This window comes from Peromyscus eremicus, chromosome 18 (genome assembly GCF_949786415.1).
Source record: "Peromyscus eremicus chromosome 18, PerEre_H2_v1, whole genome shotgun sequence".
NCBI classification, from domain to species: Eukaryota; Metazoa; Chordata; class Mammalia; order Rodentia; family Cricetidae; genus Peromyscus; species Peromyscus eremicus.
In genome coordinates, this window is record NC_081434.1 from 13,819,362 (window position 1) to 13,839,858 (window position 20,497).

General features: G+C 37.4%; 1 protein-coding gene across 2 annotated transcripts in view; it reads right to left on the minus strand.

Annotated features, from left to right (window-relative positions):
• The window catches only part of Zfc3h1 (zinc finger C3H1-type containing), a 54,613-nt gene that overhangs the window by 25,443 nt on the left and 8,673 nt on the right, over positions 1-20,497 (minus strand). For both annotated transcript variants that reach the window (XM_059245731.1, XM_059245730.1), the window contains exons 3-12: positions 14,752-14,816; positions 11,764-11,965; positions 10,826-11,049; positions 8,359-8,479; positions 6,558-6,655; positions 4,462-4,671; positions 4,153-4,317; positions 2,535-2,672; positions 1,666-1,787; positions 1,224-1,373 (exon numbers count right to left, since the gene is read on the minus strand). In XM_059245731.1, coding sequence (XP_059101714.1) covers positions 1,224-1,373; positions 1,666-1,787; positions 2,535-2,672; positions 4,153-4,317; positions 4,462-4,671; positions 6,558-6,655; positions 8,359-8,479; positions 10,826-11,049; positions 11,764-11,965; positions 14,752-14,816 — 1,495 coding nt within the window. The remainder of the gene's footprint in view (positions 1-1,223; positions 1,374-1,665; positions 1,788-2,534; positions 2,673-4,152; positions 4,318-4,461; positions 4,672-6,557; positions 6,656-8,358; positions 8,480-10,825; positions 11,050-11,763; positions 11,966-14,751; positions 14,817-20,497) is intronic.

The window sequence follows — 20,497 nt, forward strand, 5'->3', positions numbered from 1 at the left end:
TATAAAAAGACACAGGCTAACAGAATGGATATGAAAACAGGATCCATCCTTCTGCTGCATACAAGAAACACACCTCAACTTCAAAGACAGACATTACCTCAGAGCAAAGGGTCTGCCAGACCAAAACTTAACAGAGAAATGAGGGAACTAACAGATGTTATGACTCAAATGTACTTAACAGATATCTACAGAACATTTCACCCAAACACAAAAGAATATACCTTCTTCTCAGCACCTCATGGAACCTTCTTTAAAATTGACCACATACTTGGTCACAAAGCAAATCTCAACAGATACAGGAAAATTGGAATAACTCCCTGTATCTTATCAGATCACCATGGGTTAAAGTTAAAATTCAAAAACAACACAAATTACAGAAAGTCTACAAACTCATGGAAATTGAACAGCACTCAACTGAATCACCACTGGGTCAAGGAAGAAATAAAGAAATTAAAGACGTCCTAGAATTCAGTGAAAATGAATGCACAACATAACCAAACTTATGGGACACCACGAAAGCAGTGCTAAGAGGAAAGTTCATAGCACTAAGTGCATCCATAAAAAATTTAGAGAAATCTCACACTAGAGTGCCTGAAATCTGAGGACAGTTTTGTCTACATACCAAATTCCAGGCTACCAAGAGCTACATACACCTCAAAAATAAATTTAAATACACACATACATATATCACGATATGTTATATCAATGTGTTTTTTTCTAAAAAAATAAAAACATGTTTCCAATGAAGATATTCTAAGAGATTCTAAAATGAGGAAATTCAGAAGTAATTTTAGCTAGGTTTCAATATGCCAACCTTCCTTTAAGGTCTTGGTATCTCCAATGGAAATATTAATTACTTTTCATAAATGTGTCAGTCAATAAGAGTAACTGCTATAGTTCTACCATGTATAAGAATTCATGATCCAGGGGTTGCCCAGCACACCTCCCCTCACACATCTATGCTCCTGTCCAGGTACCCAACACATCCCTATATGGAGTTCTTAAGAGGCTAGTGGGGAGGAAATGTAACCTGTCTGCCCCTGAAGTGGGTGGGTGGGTGTGGGTGGGGTGTATGGGTGTGTGTGTGTGTGTGTGTGTGTGTGTGTCCATAATCCTAGAGTAGTTAATAACGATATATGCAGATATAAATATAGACAAAGACCCTCCAATCTAGGCACATTCAGATACATGACATATTTAATCAGACACTGAGTGAAACTCACTTGTGTTTTTTAAGCTTTGCTTCTGCATCTGCAACTTGCTTAGTAACCATTGCTATTCTACCAATCCCATCCATTTCCACATCTGAGTTCGCTGGGGATGATGAACTTGTCTTCAGCTGATCAGATTTAATCAACCGCTGCTTCTCACGGCTAAATTTGAGAGAGATGAATTAGGCCAGAGTTCTTTAAAATACACTGTTTTATAGAATACATGCACATGACAGACTCAGGCTGGCCTGCAGAGCTCATAGTGCAGTTCTGCGCTTTCCTCACTGTATTTACGTTGACAGATGATAACCAACCTCTCCATGTGGAAATCCTGACACTGACCACCTAACTAGGATAAAATCACCATTGCTCATATTCTAGAGTCATAGTTTACAGACAAAAGGGACTTTAGCAAACATCTCCCCTAAAATGAATTACATAAAATCTTCCTTACTTGGCAATCTCTTCCTTCAGTAATCTATACTCAATCTTCTTTTCCTCAGGCAAAGCTTCAGGAGTCCGCAGAGGGTCATTTTCTTTTTCAGATTTTGGAGGAATTTTGGGTTTTGAAGCTTGCTAAAAAGTATTTAAGTCAAACAGATGAACAGCTTTCAAAAATTCTACACTGGTATTTATATTTTATACCCCAGTATATACTAATATATTTAGAAATATATTAATATCCTCGCTCTTCTTTTGAAAAATAAAGCGGCTGCCGGGCGGCAGTGGCGCATGCCTTTAATCCCAGCACTCAGGAGGCAGAGCCAGGCGGATCTCTGTGAGTTCGAGGCCAACCTGGTCTACAGAGCGAAATCCAGGACAGGCACCAAAACTACACAGAGAAACCCTGGCTCAGGGGGAAAAAAAAAAAAAGAAGAAGAAAAGAAAAAGAAAAAATAAAGAAGCTAGTGGTCAACTAGCTTACATAACTTAATTACATAATCTGCCCAGTCAAAACCTTTAAAAATATTGAACTGAATCATATCTGACCAACTACTGGAACAGAAAAAACTCTAAAAGGGTTTAAACTATAGACTCTATTAGTTAATATAACACAATACTGGACAACAACACATCTCCCTTGTACACAGAAAATGAACCCATTTTGCTATTTTGAAAAGGGAGTAATTAGAAACACAGAAGGAATTTTCAAAACCATATAATCTATGTAATCAATAGACACTTCATTATTTAAGTACTAAGAGCACAAAACTTTTCCCACAAAGCACTGCCTTCACTCTAAGATCTAATTTTTCAGGAACAAAATTAACTTTAATAAGTGCCAATGCCTCAACTGCTTTCGCCATTAATTACAGCACATACCTCAGCAGTTCGTCTTGCTTCTTTGATCATGGACTCTAATCCACCAAAAACACTATTGGTTGCCTTGGAAGAATCCCCATCAGACTCACTGTCATCTGAATCGTTCAGGGTTACAACCACTGATTTATGTTTTGGAAGCTGCAAAACAATGTAATTGTTATTAACGGTAGTAAAAGCATTTGTGTTTTCATTTTTTAAAATAATTAGTGTATGTGTCAGTCTATGTGTCTGTGTGTATGCCACATGTATGTGCAGGTGGCCTTGGAGGCCAGAAAAGGGCATTCAATTTCCTGGAGTTGGAGTTACAGGTGGTTTTGAGCCACTTAATATGGGTCCTGCAAACCTAACTCTCGTCCCCAAAGAAGCACAAGTGCTCTTAACCACTGAGCATCACCCAGTTCCCAGGAAAAGCATTTCGATTCTCTTCATTACTCTGTGACAATTAAGTGTACAGCTTTGGACAAGCCTTTTAAATTCTGCGTATATCAACACACAAAAATAACTCTACATAGTATATGGTGGCATCTTCTGGTTACAGTCTCTGATTATAGCCTCATATGGGTTATAATCCAAGCACAAGAAGCAGTCTATATTTTTGTCTTTCCCGATATTACTATAATCACCTTCTTCATAATTTTTGTCTTTCTATAAAGAAAGACACTCCCATTTAAATTAACTCTTAAAAGGCAAAGAAATCATTTATAAAACTTTGCAGACTTTGTAACTACACATAAAGGGTGACCAACCAAAGTTACTTTACTTAAATGGCAAAATTTCAACTTGACTTAGCTCTATTTATTTTCCTCTAAAGTCAACAGGAAATAAAATTTTAAAAATTGTCATTTCAACTTTATTCTCTAGTGCTGGGGTCTGACCCCAGAGCTTTGTACATACTAGGTAAATCACTCTATCACCAAGCCACATCCCTAGTTTCTGGTTTTGTGGGTCAGAGTCATACTATGTAGCACAGGCAGACTTCACACTCAAGCTAGGACTGCAGGTTATCACCAGACTCAGATCATAAATTCTTCCATTATAGTATGATCTCTGGGTGAAAACATGTTATAAATAAGATGAGAAACAGCTTTGGCCTGGTGGCATAGGCCTGCAATTCCTAATAGTCTGGAGGCTGAGGCAGGATTATCAAGTTCAAGGCCTCCCTGTGCAATTTAGTGAGATCTTGTTTCCAAATTTAAAAAAAGTCTGAGGATATAGTTCTGTGGCAGTGTGCTTGCCTGTTGTGAGTGAGGGTCTTGGTTCAATTCCCAATCCTACTAAAAAAAAAATTTTAAAGTACCAAGAGAAAAATTTTTAGATATCCATTTGGTAAAATAACACCAGAAAAGACTGAAAATGGGCCAATTTATAATCTTTAAGAGCAGAGGGAAAAAGATCTACCACACTGAAAATACATTCTCAAACACACCAGTACCAAATTCTAATCTTCAAGTGAACATGCTGCCCTTACTTCAAACTTCTTTATAATTTTTAACTTGTATTTCTATAGGAATTTATTTTTGCATATAAATGAGCTAGACGGTAGTGACATGACAGTAAAAATATTTTAAGAAAATTCTCATAAGCTGTATGAACGGTACTGTCTTATGCTTGTTTTTACCGAGATCACAGTTCGTGGAAGACGAGGTCCTCTGTGAAACTTTGGATTCTGTATCCTAGGCTGAGATACTGTATTAATACTGACTATTGATAGATTGCTTCTTGACAAAGGCTGAGAATTGTTCACAACTGGAGGTGAAGGTGGGTCGCTATTACTGGATGCTTCCTAGTAAGAAAAAGATAAACATTTCCATAGCATTAGACTTAATTTGCCTGAAAGCCTACTAAACCCTCATACAGGCAGACAAAAGTAGACCCACCATAACTGTAGGTACAAGAGCACCACCTAGAGGGTCAGGCACTAAATTACCTCGGGCTTAAAAGCTCTTTTATTGGCTAGAGACTTAAGCAATTCTTCCCGAAGGAGCATTTCTTCCTCCTCTTCCTCATCTGCAAAAGGTGGTTTTGGAGGCTGCTCTGGATCTTCAGGGGGAAGAGGTGGCAAAGGTGGTGGAGGAGGTAGAGGCTCAAGAGAAACACACAAGCCTTCTCCATAAGGCTGGCTCAGAGATGGCACAGACTGAGTTTGTTAAAGAAATAATAAAAAAAAAATTAAATCAAATTTTATTAACTTCAAACATTTCTGAAGCAATATTAAATCAGAAAAGGTATATATTCTTATTTTTAATTTTTCTATGCATACTGATGTGAATATTATGTATAGTGATGTTAATGTGTAATTCAAAGCTAACCCAGAATTTAATATCAAGCATGAAAATGTTCCTTTTGCAAATGTTTGAAACATTTATGAATTCCATAGTAATTATACAAATATAAACACCTCTGTTCCTGTCCTTATCTACATTTAAAATTCTAGAAGGTGTAAGAATCAAATTAGACAAGGTCATTCTCTTCAGATGAAATCAAGTTAAAAACAACAACACTACAAGTAAAATCAAGTTAAAGCAGGTGTGTATTTGTAGACAGTGTCTCACTATGTAGCCCTGACTGGCCTGGAACTCACTATGTAGACCAGGCTGGCCTCTAACTCAAGAGATCTATCTGCATGCTCCTCACAAGCACTGGAATTAAAGGCATGTACCACCATGCCTAGTGCTAAATTTAAAATATTAACAAATTAAGATATGTAGTAATAAAAAATTTTAAGCATCATTAAAATTAAATATAAATCAAAGGGATTATAAGAATAAGAGCCCAGAGTACCCGTATAGCATCCCTTAAAATCCTTGTGAAAAAAAAAGGCTTCTTAGAGATTATATAGAAAACTTGATTTCCTATAAACCCCTTATTTTAGATGTTTTGCTTCAAAGACTTTCCAGTACTTCTCCTCACATTTTAGCTCATTCATTCCTTGTTCTCAAAAGAAATCACTTCAATTTCCCTTTCCAATAAATTCTATTGGAAGATATCACACACATTTACCAGGAAAAATTTCAATGGAAAGGTTCTCTTACCTAGTAGGAGATACTGTTTGATATCTAGATGCTTGCAATCTAGAAATAACTGCAGAACCTTTATTTATGGTTCCTCACTTTTTCTTTTTTTTTTAAAAACTGGGCTGATACTGCCCAGAGTGATGGCAGGCACCTTAACCTAGTGCTCAGAGGCAGGCTGCCCTCTGTGAGGCCATTCTCATCTAAATGAATAGTGAATTACAGGCCAGCCAAGGATACAGAGTGAGACCCTGTGTCAAAACAAACACAGGCTGATTGACAGTTCCTGGAAGACAATGAATGCTGGCAAGATGGCCCAATGGGTTAAAGCAGTCCCCAGAGTCCAAGTGGTGGAAGGAGCAAACAAAGCTGTGCTCTGACATCCACATGTGTGCGCGCATGTGTGCACACATAAGCACACATGCACATGCACGCACACACCAAATGCATTTTTTTAAAGAAAATAAAAAGGATTTAATTTCTATAGATAATATGTTTCTTTTGTCTGATTTTCAAGTTAAAAGTAACTATGATTATCTAAAGAGGAGTAAGCAGCCTATTTAAATCTTCCTAGTGCTTAGAAAACAGGAGCAGGGGGATCCCTGTGAGTTTGAGGCCAGTCTTACCTATAAACTGAGTTCTACAACACCCAGGGCTATGTAGAAACTCTTCCTTAAAAAAAGCAAAGAAACAAAAAACAAACAAAAACCAATAAAATAAAATCCACAGAAGCCACAATCTTTATTCTGCTGTGGAATACGTTTCCTGAGTAGTAATTATTTGAGAAGCAAAGAGAAGAAAGAATTGAATTCAAAATGAAATTAAAATGAGCTGTAGTTTAAAAAAAAAAATCTACCAAGTAGATAGCTAGACAATCAACTGCTTAATTCTGCATATTTCTGCTATTAATTCTACTAAGTGATGATGATTTTTTAAGCACTATTCAAAGCAAGCAATTCATGCCAGTTTTACGAAACAAATTAGAAGACACACAGTCATTTTCTTTACTTACTGAAACCTGAGCTGGTGGAGGCAAAGAAATAGATGGTGCTGAAGAAAAATACCCCAATGAACATTCAGAGAAAAATGGTGGTTGTACTGGTGAAGGCGCTGTTTAGAAGGGAAAAAAATTCAACAGAAGTTTTAATAAAATGTTTCAACGGGAACATATAAAATGTATAGGTAAGCTCAAGGAAACATATACCTTGGCAGAGTGCAAATCAGGCCTTATAAGCTTATGACAAAATCCTAAACCTCTATGCATCCTTTTCTAACTATATAAAATTGTTCTTGCATCATAAAGTTAAATGTTATCTTTAAGATGGAATTTAATCCCTCAAAATTAATCTTTTGTTAGGCATGTAACATATTCCTATAATCCCAGGACTCAGAAGGCTGAGGCAGGAGGATGCCTGGTCTGAGGCCAGCTGGGCTATAGAGGGAAACAGTCTCAAACAAAACAGAGAGGCAGCTTCCCTGTACTTCACTAGGATGTGGAAAGCCTAATTAATAGTACTAATAGAGAATAAAGCACTTTTTTTCCCTTATAATTTTTACAAAATGATGAAATAAATTCTCTTGAATTCTGCCAAAGGGCCCTAGGGGAGAAAAGAGAAACACCATGACTCCATTTCTCCCTTAATATGGTGCTAAGGAAAGTAAGAACATGATTTTTTAAGTTGAAATGGAACTAAGGGTGAGGACTATGTACTATATGAAACCAACAGAATTTTTTTCCCCACATTTTAGACTGAGTTCTTTTCCTAGTTATCTCACAAGTCAATACAGAGACATCATTTCCCTTTTGTACAGTTCTACAGCCTACATCTGAGAATAAGTTAATCTTAACTACACTATCCTGAAAAATCTAAGTATCAGCCAGATGTGGTGCACATGCCTGCAGTTTCAGTGCTTGGGAAATAGAGAAGGGAGAATCCGTTTCAAGAAGAGCCTGGGGTGCCCAGGAAATTTAAGGAAAGCCTGGGTGATACACAAAGACCCTATCTCAGAAAACTAAGAAGATGGAGAAGAAGAGTGGGGAGGAAGGGGAAGGAGGGAAGGAGAGAGTTAGAACAAGACATGATAAATACCTAATACTAAAAGAGTTAAAATCTGACAAAGCTGAAAGTATGTTTTCTCTATAAAAAGTTTTATAAAACTATTAAAACATGCATTAAGTTATTTTACAGGTTATGGTGAGTTAATAGTGCTGTTAATATTTCAGAATTGCAATAAATCACTCCAAGTACCTGAAAATAAAAGACCAACCTTTCCTTTGTCAAAAATATAATGTAAGATTATCAAACATCAGCTAAAACAATGTCCTAAAACATCTATAAATCATGTATTTCTGTTTTCTCTCTAGTCTAAATACATGGAACTGGAGTTCTAGTTTTGATTTGGTCTTACAACATAACCACAGGGAGATATCATCAATTTCCTAAACATTCCAATTTCTCAAAAGTCCACTATATTGTTGTTCTGTCTCAGGTGCAGGTGTATAGTATTAGTAAGAAAATAGTTCTCTCATGGTCAATCACATCTGAGTATCCAGAAAAACTGCCTGAGCTAGGAGTGTGGCTCATGGCTTTAATCCCACAATCTTCCTATTTTAGATCAACTGCTCAAAGTTGAAACAAACCTTTTTAATTTAAAGCCTCTCACTTAAAAATAAAGGTTAAAACTATCCATCCAAGGTTTACTCTTAAGTAGTTACAGTATCACAGAAAATCTCACCTTCATTACACATTTCTTTGGAGGTTTTGAGTAGCTTACTTGTGATTATCAAAATGTTCCAAAGTTTTGACTCCTACCTGGAGAACTAGTTTCACTATCTGTGTCCATAGCAACTTCTTCATAGTTATCATATTGATAAATGCCTCCTCCACTATCAGGTTGCTTATCCAAGGATCTCCTCAGGTCAGGATCTGAGGACTAAGCATACAGCATTTTCTGAGTTTCAACAAAGGCTATTCTGGGCTACTTATCACAAAAGAGTTAATAATTATCTTTTAGGGACAATTACCCAAAATTATTATGACTCTATGAGACCTGCCCATGGCAGCAATCTGGAAAGTGTCTATGACAGCCAAGTGTTATCTGTACAGATGAATTCCCCCATTATCTAAGCCATTAAGTAAATGGGATCCCTCTTAATAAAAAGAAATTACAAAGTCCTTCCAACACTTATGCAGTTATGGTTTTAGGCATGAAACTAGAAGGAAAATGGTCATTTTTGCATTATGATTATAATATCAGGTTATATTTTGTAAAGTCAAGAATTGGAGCTAGAAAAATGACTTTTTGGTTAAGAGCGCTGGCCAATTCCCAGCACCCATATGGTAGTTCACAACTCTCTCCAAGTCCAGTTCTAGAGGATCCAATGCCCTCTTCTAGCATCCACAGGCATCAGGCATGCAAGTGGTACAAGGCATGCACACAGGGAAACACTCATACACAGAAAAGTCAAGAATATTATAGTTACAAATGAACCAACAGTATCTGAAAATTATCAACTGTGGATTGGCATGTTTATGTGCCATGATTTTTATTTCTTACGTTTTTCTTGCAGAGTTTATGACAAAACTAAAACAAACAAAAAACTATGCAGAGATAACATACAAATAATATAATACTTATCTCTAGACAAAGATTTTATTTGTAAGTCTTAATTATGAATAATTATAATCCTTGTCTAAAGAAAGTTTCCTCTTATTTCTCTCCTTAACTCTTACTTTTTCAACCTCTTTATGTTTAGTTAGTAAACTCATGAGTATATTCTTAATAGTATACTCTTAATAATATATTCTTAACAGTATATGCATCAGTACATTCTTAAAAGTTTAAAACTCCAAAACCATCATCACTGGTAATACTCAGTCAAATATTAAACTCTTCCAGCTTACTTCTCCTGACAGTACCCATAAAGGTAATGGCTGACTCAGTCATTATCAATAATACACATAATAATACTCAACACATGCTAAGGACTAAATATAAAATAGCTAGCAGCAATAAAGTTATTACTATAGGAAGACAGTATATTTTAAATTAGTACATACAAATTATCCTCCACATTTCTCACTCTACATAGTGAACAATAAACTACTAATCCAATGCTGTCCCCAAAGGAAACAGCCATTTTCATAATAGGACCATACTGTATTTATTTATTTATTTATTTGTTTGTTTGTTTGTTTGTTTATTTATTTATTTGGTTTTTAAAGACAGTGTTTCTCTGTGCAGCTTTGGAGCCTTTCCTGGAATTCACTCTGTAGCCCAGGCTGGCCTACAACTCAGAGATCCACCTGCCTCTACCTCCCAATTGCTGGGGTTAAAGGCATGAGCCACCACCACCCAGCAACCTTACTGTAATTTAAGAACCCCCTTTTTCTAAATAGAAGATGACCAAAATGCTAAAAGCAGAGTGGAGTTGGGGGGCTCATTTGTAACTTTTTGAGAGTGTCTCACTGAGTTACTCAAGAAAGCCTGAATGTGTGATCGTCCTGTCTTAGCCTCCCAAGTAACAGATTAGAGAAGTGTAGCACCAGGCCCAGCTGAAATACAGGCTTTTGTTAACCAAAATTTCAAAGTTTTCATTTCTTATAATCTACCACTGTGAGGATTTATTTCCAATTATACCTTACTATTTCCCCAAGAATTACTTATAGGGTTGATGGAAGGAACTCGGTGGGTAAAAGGCTTCCTATGCAAGCATGAGAATCTGAGTTTGGATCCACAGGACATAGATAAAAAGCCAGATATGGTGATACACGCTTGCTTGTAACCCCAGCACGAGAGAACAGAGACAGATCCCAAGAATTTGACAACCAGCAAACTCTAGATTAAACAGTAAGCTCCAGGTCTAGTAAGACCCCGTCTCAAAAACATAAGGTAGAGAAGAGATTGAAGAAGACATACTGACATCAACCTGTGGCTTCTACATGCACTTGAAGGGGGAGCATGCATACACTTGTGCACACAACACACATTGCCTCACATACAGAGAAAAAAAAGATAGTTCTATCAAACATAAGATATCTATAATTTTACTTAGCTGACTGAATCTCTAAAATGATACTAACAAAATACTTAAATATGAACATTCTGAGCCAACAAGATGGCTCCATAGATAAAGGCATGCGCTACTAAGCACAAGACCAGAGTTGCATCTCCGTGACCACACTATGGCACACGCCTGTCTACCAACCCTCAAATGAATGAATGAAGATATCTGTAAAGTTTTTGAACATTTCAGTGTGATAGTTCTATACCCCTTACTTTGCTTCTTGATCTCCTCTTCCCACCAACCAATTTCATGAATCGATTGTACTGTTCTTCCTGATTGGAAAGGTCTCTGATTTTCCTGATTTCTTCCTCTCTTTTCCTCCTCTCTTCCTCCTCGGCTTGTTTCCGCTGGTCCTCTTCTTTCTGTCTTTCCTGCTCTTTTTGCTGCTGGAGTTTCTTCCACGCCTTTGTTTGCTGCTTCCTCAACGCTTGTTTAGCTTCCCATGAAAAACACAGCAATGTCACTAGCTAGTAACTAAGCGTTAAGACTTCTTAAGTCAGAAGAGACTTAAACATTTTCATATTGTTAGCTAATATATACAGCTGGGCCTCCCTAAATTCTATTTATAACAGCATTATCTTCCAATTTAGGACTTCGTACTTTCTCAAACTCAAAACTCCCCGAATTATAGGGCTGGAAAGATGGCTCAGTGGTTAAGAGCAAGAAGATCCAGATTCAATTCCCAGCTCACTACCATCTGTGAGTCCAATTCAAGGGGATTTCATGCTTTGTCTGCCTCTACAGGCACCAAGTATACACATGGTTCAGACACACATGGGACAAAATACCCATACACATAAAATGAAATATTCATTCAATTTTTTCCTATTTTCATAATATTCTTTCCCCTCTTTGATCCTACCCACCCACCTTTATGTTTTCCTTCTCCCTCCCCCTCGACCAGCTCCAGGCCCAAGAGTAGTTAGCTGGCCAATACAAAAACAGACTCCATGTTGTTTTGTGCAATTTTTGGCTTTTTTTGGGGGGGGGGTGGTCTTTTGGGGGGAGAACTTTTTGTCTTATTTTTCTTTTAAATTTTTGTTTTTGAGAGAAGTAAATTATTTTTTAAAAGTCTCCGAATTAAGAACTAGATACCACAAGACGTACTGGTTCAATGGCACAGTAGAGACAGACTGACTCCCGGACTCACCTGCGGTGCTCGCTTTTCTGGCTGAGTGCACTTTTGTGCTGGCCTTCGCCCTCTGCTGCTGCACAGCTCTCGTCTTGGTCAGCTTTTCTTTGCTCTCCCTCATCACCTGCTGCTCTTTCTGTTGCCATTTCTTACTGGCCGACTGAAGAGCCAGAAGACGGAGCTGTAATTCAGACAGTTCCTCTTCATCTTCACCAAGTTTCTTTAAAACAGGGAAAAAAGTTACAAGTTTGAAATTCTATTACTTAACGTTAAACACTCTGCCAAGCTGAATCTTTCACCAAGTTAATTAAAATTTAAAGTTAGTATTAAAACAAATATTTAAATGGAAAATATGGATAAAAAAAGAAAAACTAATTTACTATCTATAACCCAAGACTTATAACACAAACAGAAGAACAATGGGTAGAAATTGTTGGTTTGTATGTAAATATGTAAAGATGAAGCAAGAGGAAAGTTAAGAGCTGGACACCATTTAAGGAGCTACACAAGCTTGAAAGAGGGACGTTGACAGCAAGAAGCCAGGATGAAGAATGAAGTACTTATCAGACTGCACAACAAAAAATAATACCAAGGATCATGTAAACTTAACATTATTGCAGGTGGAAAGAGATGTACCCATTAGTTTGCACTTGAATATTTTATGCTCTCAGTATGTATGTTCCCTGAATTATAAAATATTTTGAATAACCACTTTTCATCAAAGAAACTAAAATAGGATACTTTTTTTTTAGGGGAGGGGGTTCAAGAGAGAGTTTCCCTATGTAGTTTTGGTGCCTATCTTGGATCTCCCTCTGTAGACCAGGCTGGCCTCGAACTCACAGAGATCCAACTGTCTCTGCCTCCCAAGTTCTGGGATTAAAGGTGTGTGCCACCACCACCCAGCCTAAAATAGGATATCTTAAAAGCATAGGTTTAAAAAGCCTTTTCCTACTAAAGTAACTCCCTAATTGTTTTCACTCTACCTTTCAAATTTTTAACTGCTACATAAACACTGTATAAACTGATGAGTACTTGTATTGTTTCAGTATGTACATATATTACAACACTTACGTCAGATCCAATTATCACAAGCATCACTTTCTTCTTTACAATGAAAACACTGAAAATCTTGTCTCTCTAGCCACTCTAGAACAGCTCATCAGAACTTATTACTAGTGTAACCCGAAATGGCTTTAGAAAATTAGCCTGCTCTACATACTTCCGCTGAACTGTAACTGAAAATACCAAGCTACTCTAAGCAGTTCTTAAGTATTCATGGATTTGAGAGGTTTGGAGAATTATTTTAAAGATATGAAGCAGTACAAGAAATAGTTTCGTATCCAATACACTAAGACCCACTTAACTCTCTCTAATCGGTACTATGTAATTCTATTTTTCCTACACTCCAATTATTTTGATTTGTTAAGTATAGGGACAAGAGTGAATGCTAGCTAATAACTTCACCTTTCCACTGTCGAGAACTACAAGTACCACAGCTGTCTGTCTCACTCACTATGCAGCCCAAGTTAGCCATAAAGGTTTGTCCGAGCTCACTACACAGGTAAGGTGAGCCTTGAATTCACAATCCTTCCAGACTCTATCTCCTGACTGTTGAAATTACAAGCCTATACTACCACAATGGGTTCTAAATAATGTATACAGATACCCTCAAAGGCCAGAAAGAGGGTGTCAGATCCCCTGAAGCTGGAGTTACAGGTGGTTGTGAGGTGCCCATTATAGGTGTTGAGAATAAACTTGGGTCCTCTAGAAGAGCACCAAGAACTTTTGACTGCTGAGCCATCTCTCCAGGCCCACATTTCAAACTAAGTTCTTAAAAGGCATGTGTGCTGTTATTAATAGCTATCATACTGGATAGTGTAACTATAAAACATTTTCACTTATAGAAAATTCTACTGGAAAATATACTTAGATTTTTAACAGAAAAGTTATCATTTTTCACTGAGATTACTTTATGCAACTCTTCCCCTTGGAATGAAATAAAAAACATCACTGATTCTGTGGTGTAATTATATTTGGTACTTGTAGATACTCAAAACCAAGAACACTGAAATAGGGGTTCTTGCTCTGACATCTAATTCCTATGCAAATTAAGCAAGTCATTCAACCTACCCAAACATATCTTACTTCATCTATGAAACATACATAATGTCAACTTACTTCATATGGTTACTGTGAGGATATTAAAAAACAAATATTTATGAGTGTGTGCTCATTGTCACATTATCCTTCCTAAATTCAGGACCATCTTTCCTAGACTCTGAATCATTTCAGTTTACTCATAACAACAAACTGAAATCACAATAGAAGAAATTGCAAATATTTCAGATCTATAATAAAGAAAAGGCTTGAGTTACTCAATGTGTATCACATTTTAAACAATGTTTGATACTTCTGTACTTTATTCTATTAAAGCCTCACAACAACCCAGATAATGCAAGACAAACTCATTTTAGAGAAAATAGAGGAACACAAAGGCCAAAGAACTCACTCAGCTAGCCTTTCTTTGATATAGTAAGAAAAGTAGCTAAAATGTGATTTCAGGTATAAGTCTACCTAATTCCAAAACATCCCGTATAGGATGAAGCGCGCGCGCGCGCGCACACACACACACACACACACACACACACACACACAAACCTGGAAGATAAACTCTGAATCAAAATTAAAAGTTTAGAAAATGATAAACAAAAAGATCACCTATAGATATAAATTGTACATCAAGTTAATAGTTTATAGACTTTAGTGGAAAGAAACTCTTAAGACAATTCTGCAGAATGTCCAAATAATTTCAAAATAATAAACTATAAATAAGCTGGGCATGGTAGCACATAGCAGCACTCGCAGCCCTCAGGAAGTAAAGGCACGTTTGAGACCAGCCAGCGCTACATAATGAGGTCAAGTCTCTCAAACAAAACAACAGACTACAGCAATGCAAGTCTAGCTCATACATACACAGAGTTTCAACCCCACAAAGCAGTATCTTACCTTTTCAGAGAGAATATCTGAGGTACTAATTCTTCTGGTTAAATTTTGTTCTTTATCTTCTAATCCTTTAAAATAAAACAGCATCTTTAGAATATTCTAAAATATAGCCACAATTAATTGAAAATGGAAATAACGCTATCTTTTGAATACTCTAAAATATAGCCACAATTAATCCAAAATGGAAACAATACTATATAATAATCAGGAATTATTTTAAAGGGTTTCATTATTATGGTCTTATTTTCATGACTCTCAACCAAAATGAGAGAATGCTACATTAAAGGGAATGAAGGACTGAAGAAACATCTTCATCCATAAAACGGTGGGCACACAAGTATGAAAAGTGAAGCTAGATCCCTAAAACCACATAAGAAGCCGGGCGGTGGTGGCACACACCTTTAATCCCAGCACTCGGGAGGCAGAGCCAGGCGGATCTCTGTGAGTTCGAGGCCAGCCTGGGCTACCAAGTGAGTCCCAGGAAAGGCGCAAAGCTACACAGAGAAACCCTGTCTCAAAAAACCAAAAAAAAAAAAAAAAAAAAAAACCACATAAGAAGCCAGGAGTGGTGAACTACATTTGTAACATCAGCACTGGGAAGATGGAGACAGGATGGTAGCTGGTGCTCACTAGCCAGCCAGGCAGCAATGACTGAGCCCCAGGTCCCAATGAGACCACAGACTAGATGATCATCCCGAAGAACACGCAAGATTGACCTCTTGCTACCACACACACACACACACACACAAACGGACAAACACAGACAGACAGACAGACAGAATGAGAATATGAATCTGACTAAGCTTGTACCATCATTCTAAAAGTTACAAGGCTAGTACAAGTATTAAATAAGATACTTTGATAAAAACAGCTTTAGAACTAAAAATAATTATTTAGAATAGGAACAGAACTTATGGAGTAGATAAACGAAGCAAAGCTTAATTACTAAACAGAAACTACAATGACAAATTTTATTTAAAATTAAAAAAAAAACTCGATACTTAGACTATAGCTTTATGTATTATACAGCTGACTATTTATTTAGGAGAACACAAGCCAGAGCAGTTTATGTGAACCCAGACTTCGAGGGTATTGTCCCAAATCTGCAACAGTTGTAGAGATCATACAGTAACAGCACTAACAGCTACAGTAGTGCTGAGATAAAGGCTTCAGCTAACAAAGTTAACACTCAGAGTTGCAGGCTTCAATTTCAAACCTAGTATTTTATGATTGGTTATTTTCTCCATAATACCAAGCCTGTTAGTGTTCTAAACATCCTACTTTAGTTGCTCAGATGGACCACTGGTGAAAAATATACAGCTTATTTAATACATCAAGTAACCTAGACAAAGCAAACAGGAGTAATCATCAAATCTGAGGCAGATTTCTTTTCCTCTAAGACTTAAAAAAAAAAAAAAAATAGTCAAGCCAGGTGGTCCAGACCTGAAATCCAGCTACTTAGAAAGCTATAGCAAGAAGGATCACATGTGCAAGGCCTGCCTGGCCTACAAAATGAGTTCAAAGACACCCTGGACAACTCAGTGAGATTCTATTTCAAAATAAATAGTATAAAGAGGGCTGAAGTATAGCTCAGTGATAGAGAGCTTGCTCAGCATGTGTAAGGCTCTGAGCTCAATCCTGGTACAGAGAAGGGGAAAGGGGGGAAAAAGCTTATTCAGTACAAAATGGATGGTGCATTAGTATACTGTGAAAGCTGGGAGTTTTGGTGTTTTAGATTCCTTGCTTAGCTTGTGTGATGTTCACGGTACTATCTTCAGTAGAGGAGGAGGACAAGAAGAGGAGGAAGAGGAAGAAGATGAAGATCAGGAAGAGGTGAAAAGGGGTGAGGAGGAGGAGTTGGTGGAGAGAAAGAGGAAAGGAAAATAGGAAGAAATATTCTAGCCCAAGATAAATCTCACATTTACCTATGCATGATTTTCATATCAAAGCAACAGTAAGAGAATCTATAAAAACAGAAAACATATAAAGCTGTGCCCAAGTGATCTGAGTCAAGTAGAAATACAAACCACACCCTTCTAACATACCGGAATCTCAGTGGGTTATGAGCTATACCATTCACACCTGGTGCACAGCTCACCATCTGACTTCAGTAACACTCCTTGCTCTACTTCACAGTAAACACTTCAAAGCTTTGACTTCTACAAGCACACTTCCAGTCCTTTTCAAAGTTAAATGATTTATTCATTACAGTACAGGGCATCTTTAAAAATGCATTTAGTATGTAAAAAATGCATTACCATTTTTCTGAGATCACTACCTTTTTGTCATGTACCACTAATAAAATGTTCATTGCTTTTAAAAGGCACATGTATTTAATCCCAGCACTTGGGAGGCAGGAGCTGGCAAACTGCGGTCAGCCTAGACTATATAGCAAGTCACCAGAGCTACTTGATGAGATCCTGTCTCAAAAAATAAAGACACATGTACCATTATAATCAAATCAATCACAGGTCAAAGTAACAACTATCAGACAATCTTGAGTTTCATCCAGCCATGAAACATCTAAGAGTTAATTAAGATCTCATGCTTCTGTGGAAAGTGGGAGAGCCTCCTTTAACGTACCATAGGAGCAAATACCTTATTAGAATGAACCTTCTGAGCACAATGGTAAAGCAATTAACCAGGAAATTCAGACATATCTTACATGTACATTTTAAATATAGATCATTGCTTGAATTGACCTTGTGATTATTTATGTACTATCCTGACATATCTATTCCTCCATCATTATCCCAATGTATTTTAGGGATAGGAAAAAGGTCTCACTATATGGCCAAAACTAGCCTTAAACTTAAAACGTCCTCCTGCCTCCAACTCCTAAGTGCTAGAACCACAGAGATGCACTATCATACCTGCTTTTATCCAGAACCTCCAATATGTGAACTGGTCTTAGACAGTTACCAAGTAGTTAAATCTTACTCCTGGGATTCCATGTAAGATGGAATCAGCATACATTTGTTATAGTTTTACTATGTTAAGGTTAAAAACCTTCCTTTTGAATTAGACAAAAGGGGGGAAATGTGGAGTAATTCTTCCGTACACTATGAATATGTATTACTCTCATTGGTCAATAAAAACTGACTGACTGGTAGCCAAGCAGGAAGCACAGGTGAAGACAACCCAACTACGAACACCGGGATGAAGAAAAGCAAAGTAAGAAGGGTCACGAGCCAGATACAGAGGAAGCTGGACATGTATGTACAAAATGAGGTAACAAGCCATGAGCCATGTGGTAAAACTTAGATAGTAAATATGGGTTAATTTAAGTTGTAAGAGCTAGTTAGTAATAATGCCTGAGCTATCGACCAAGCATTTATAATTAATAAAGACTCCATGTTGGTTATTTGGGAACTGGTGGATGGGAAAGAAACTCCTGCCTACAGACGGTAGTTAAAACCTAACAATGAGACTATCCCAGGAAAAAGTAAAACCAAGCATATCAAAATAAAGAAGCTTCATGGGAAAAAAAATCATTTTGTTTTTGTTTTTGGAGACAGGGTTTCTCGATATAGCCCTGACTGTCCTGGAACTCACTCTGTAGGCCAGGTTGGCCTCGAACTCAGAGATCCACCTGCCTCTGCCTCCCAAGTGCTAGGATTAAGAGTCTTGGAATAAAAGGTATGCGCTATGACCACTGGGTGGAAAAAGTATTCTTTAAAAACTAAGAAAAGAAAAAAAAAAGGCAGGTGTAATAGTATATACCTTTAATCCCAGAAGTCGGAAGGCAGAGGGCAGAAGGATTTGTCAGTTCAAGGCCAGCCTGGTCTACAGAGTGGGTTCCAGGCCAGCTACTTGTTCCAGGGCTACTTGCTGAGGCCCTATCTCAAACAAACAAACAAAGGGGGCGGGGGATTAAGTCAGAAATATATATTACAGAAACTGCCAAATTATAAAAGAAACATAACCAAATAGAGTAGAGATTTCTCTTTAGTATGGAATATTCTCAACATTGCAGCCAGAGAGATCTCTTGAAAAGAGAAGCTCTAGAGGTCTTTTACTCCAAACTTGCATTTCACTAGGAACTTCAAAGAAAAGTGGTTGCAAGGTTCTACAGGACATGCCTCCACACACCATCTCTAATCTATCTCCAATGCTCATAGACCTCATTCCTCCTAAGGAAGACGGCTTCTTGTTATTCTCAAATATGCCAGGAATTTATATGCAGCATGTAATAATTCCAGTCCAGAGTCTCCAACTTTAGGACATGTGAGAAGCCAACAGAGAGAGAGTTGGGCTACATACAGGCCACAGAGCCCTACTTCCTGAGCTCACAACGCACTAAATCTTGGGTAAGGCCTAATATTTTGCATTTCTGACAAGTTGACAGGTGATACTAGCCTTTAAAAATCAAAGTTTCTTTGCCCAGAAATCTCTTCTGCCAATGATTCCTTTGTCCTTTCTTGTGTAGTCCTCCAATCTGTGTTTAAATCACACCTTCAAACTGCCCAATATCCTGAACAACCCACTGGCCTTCAGCCGGTTAGCCTGCTCCCACCCCACTTGCCCTGCTAATACTTCTTTCATGACAGCACATTTGTTCATCATGTTTGCTATGCTTCCTTCTAAGATGCAAGCCTACATATAATGTGACCACTTAGGGTGCGGCAGTGCACACCTGTAGACTCAAGATTCTCAAGTGGGACGATTGCTTGAGCCTAGGAATTAAGAGATGATCCCAGGCAGCACAATGAAACACTGTACCAAAAACTAAATAAATAAATAAGTAAAAATAAAAGCAAACCTACAGAGGCATAGGCAATTATTTTATTCATTAACACTTGCAAGAGCCTGGAATAAAGTACTCAACAAATATGTAAATAAAAGGAAAGGTGAAAAGAACCCCTGAATTCTGCAACTGGATTGTGCAGAACCTAGCAAAGTATAGCTTTAACAATGCAAAGTTTCTGTTCTGTGGTGGGGACTGAAAAGATTGTATTGGGTTAATGGAAAAACGGGAATTAAAAAAAGATGGAATTGACTTTAATCATCTCAAATAAGAGCAAGCTCACACGTAATATGAAAGTTTAAAAGAACCATTGAGAACGGGAAAAGGTTGGACAGCAGAGTCTTCTTGAGCAAAGGAAAGAACAGGGTATGTGTGCAGAAACATCTATGCCTGTCACTGATGATCCAGATAAGCACTGGGTGGTTTTTGGTTTCCTTGATTCTTCTTCCACAGAAGCCAGTTTGTCGTATTTGATTTTTCATTCGAATTACTGCAAGCATTCACACATAACTAACCTGTCTATCCTGCTATGTTATACTTCACAGAAATTATAAATAGTTGACACTTCTAACTTATTAGAAGGAAAGAACAACTTTAGAATATGGAATCAGAAGCAGTCATCACTCTCATTTACAAATTTATACCAATGAGTGGCCTTGAAAACTTCAAATATAAAAACTGATCCCAGAAAGCTGGGTTGGATGTGGAGAAGGCCTACCTAGGAGGCAAAGACAGGAGGATCAGGAGTTCAAGGCCAGACTTAGCCAAAATAATTTGAGACCAGACTGAGCTATATAACACACAACTTGAAAACAATGATGCACAAGAAAAAAATAAACTTGAAGTTATGAGAGAAAAGTAAAAGAATGTTCAGTGACTTTAGAAACAAAAATGGAAATATTACAACAACAACTGTAACTGAAACAGAAAACTGAAGAGCTGGGCTTAAAGCAGATCAAACAGGGCTGCAAAGAGAATGTACAAAATCAAAGACACAGCACA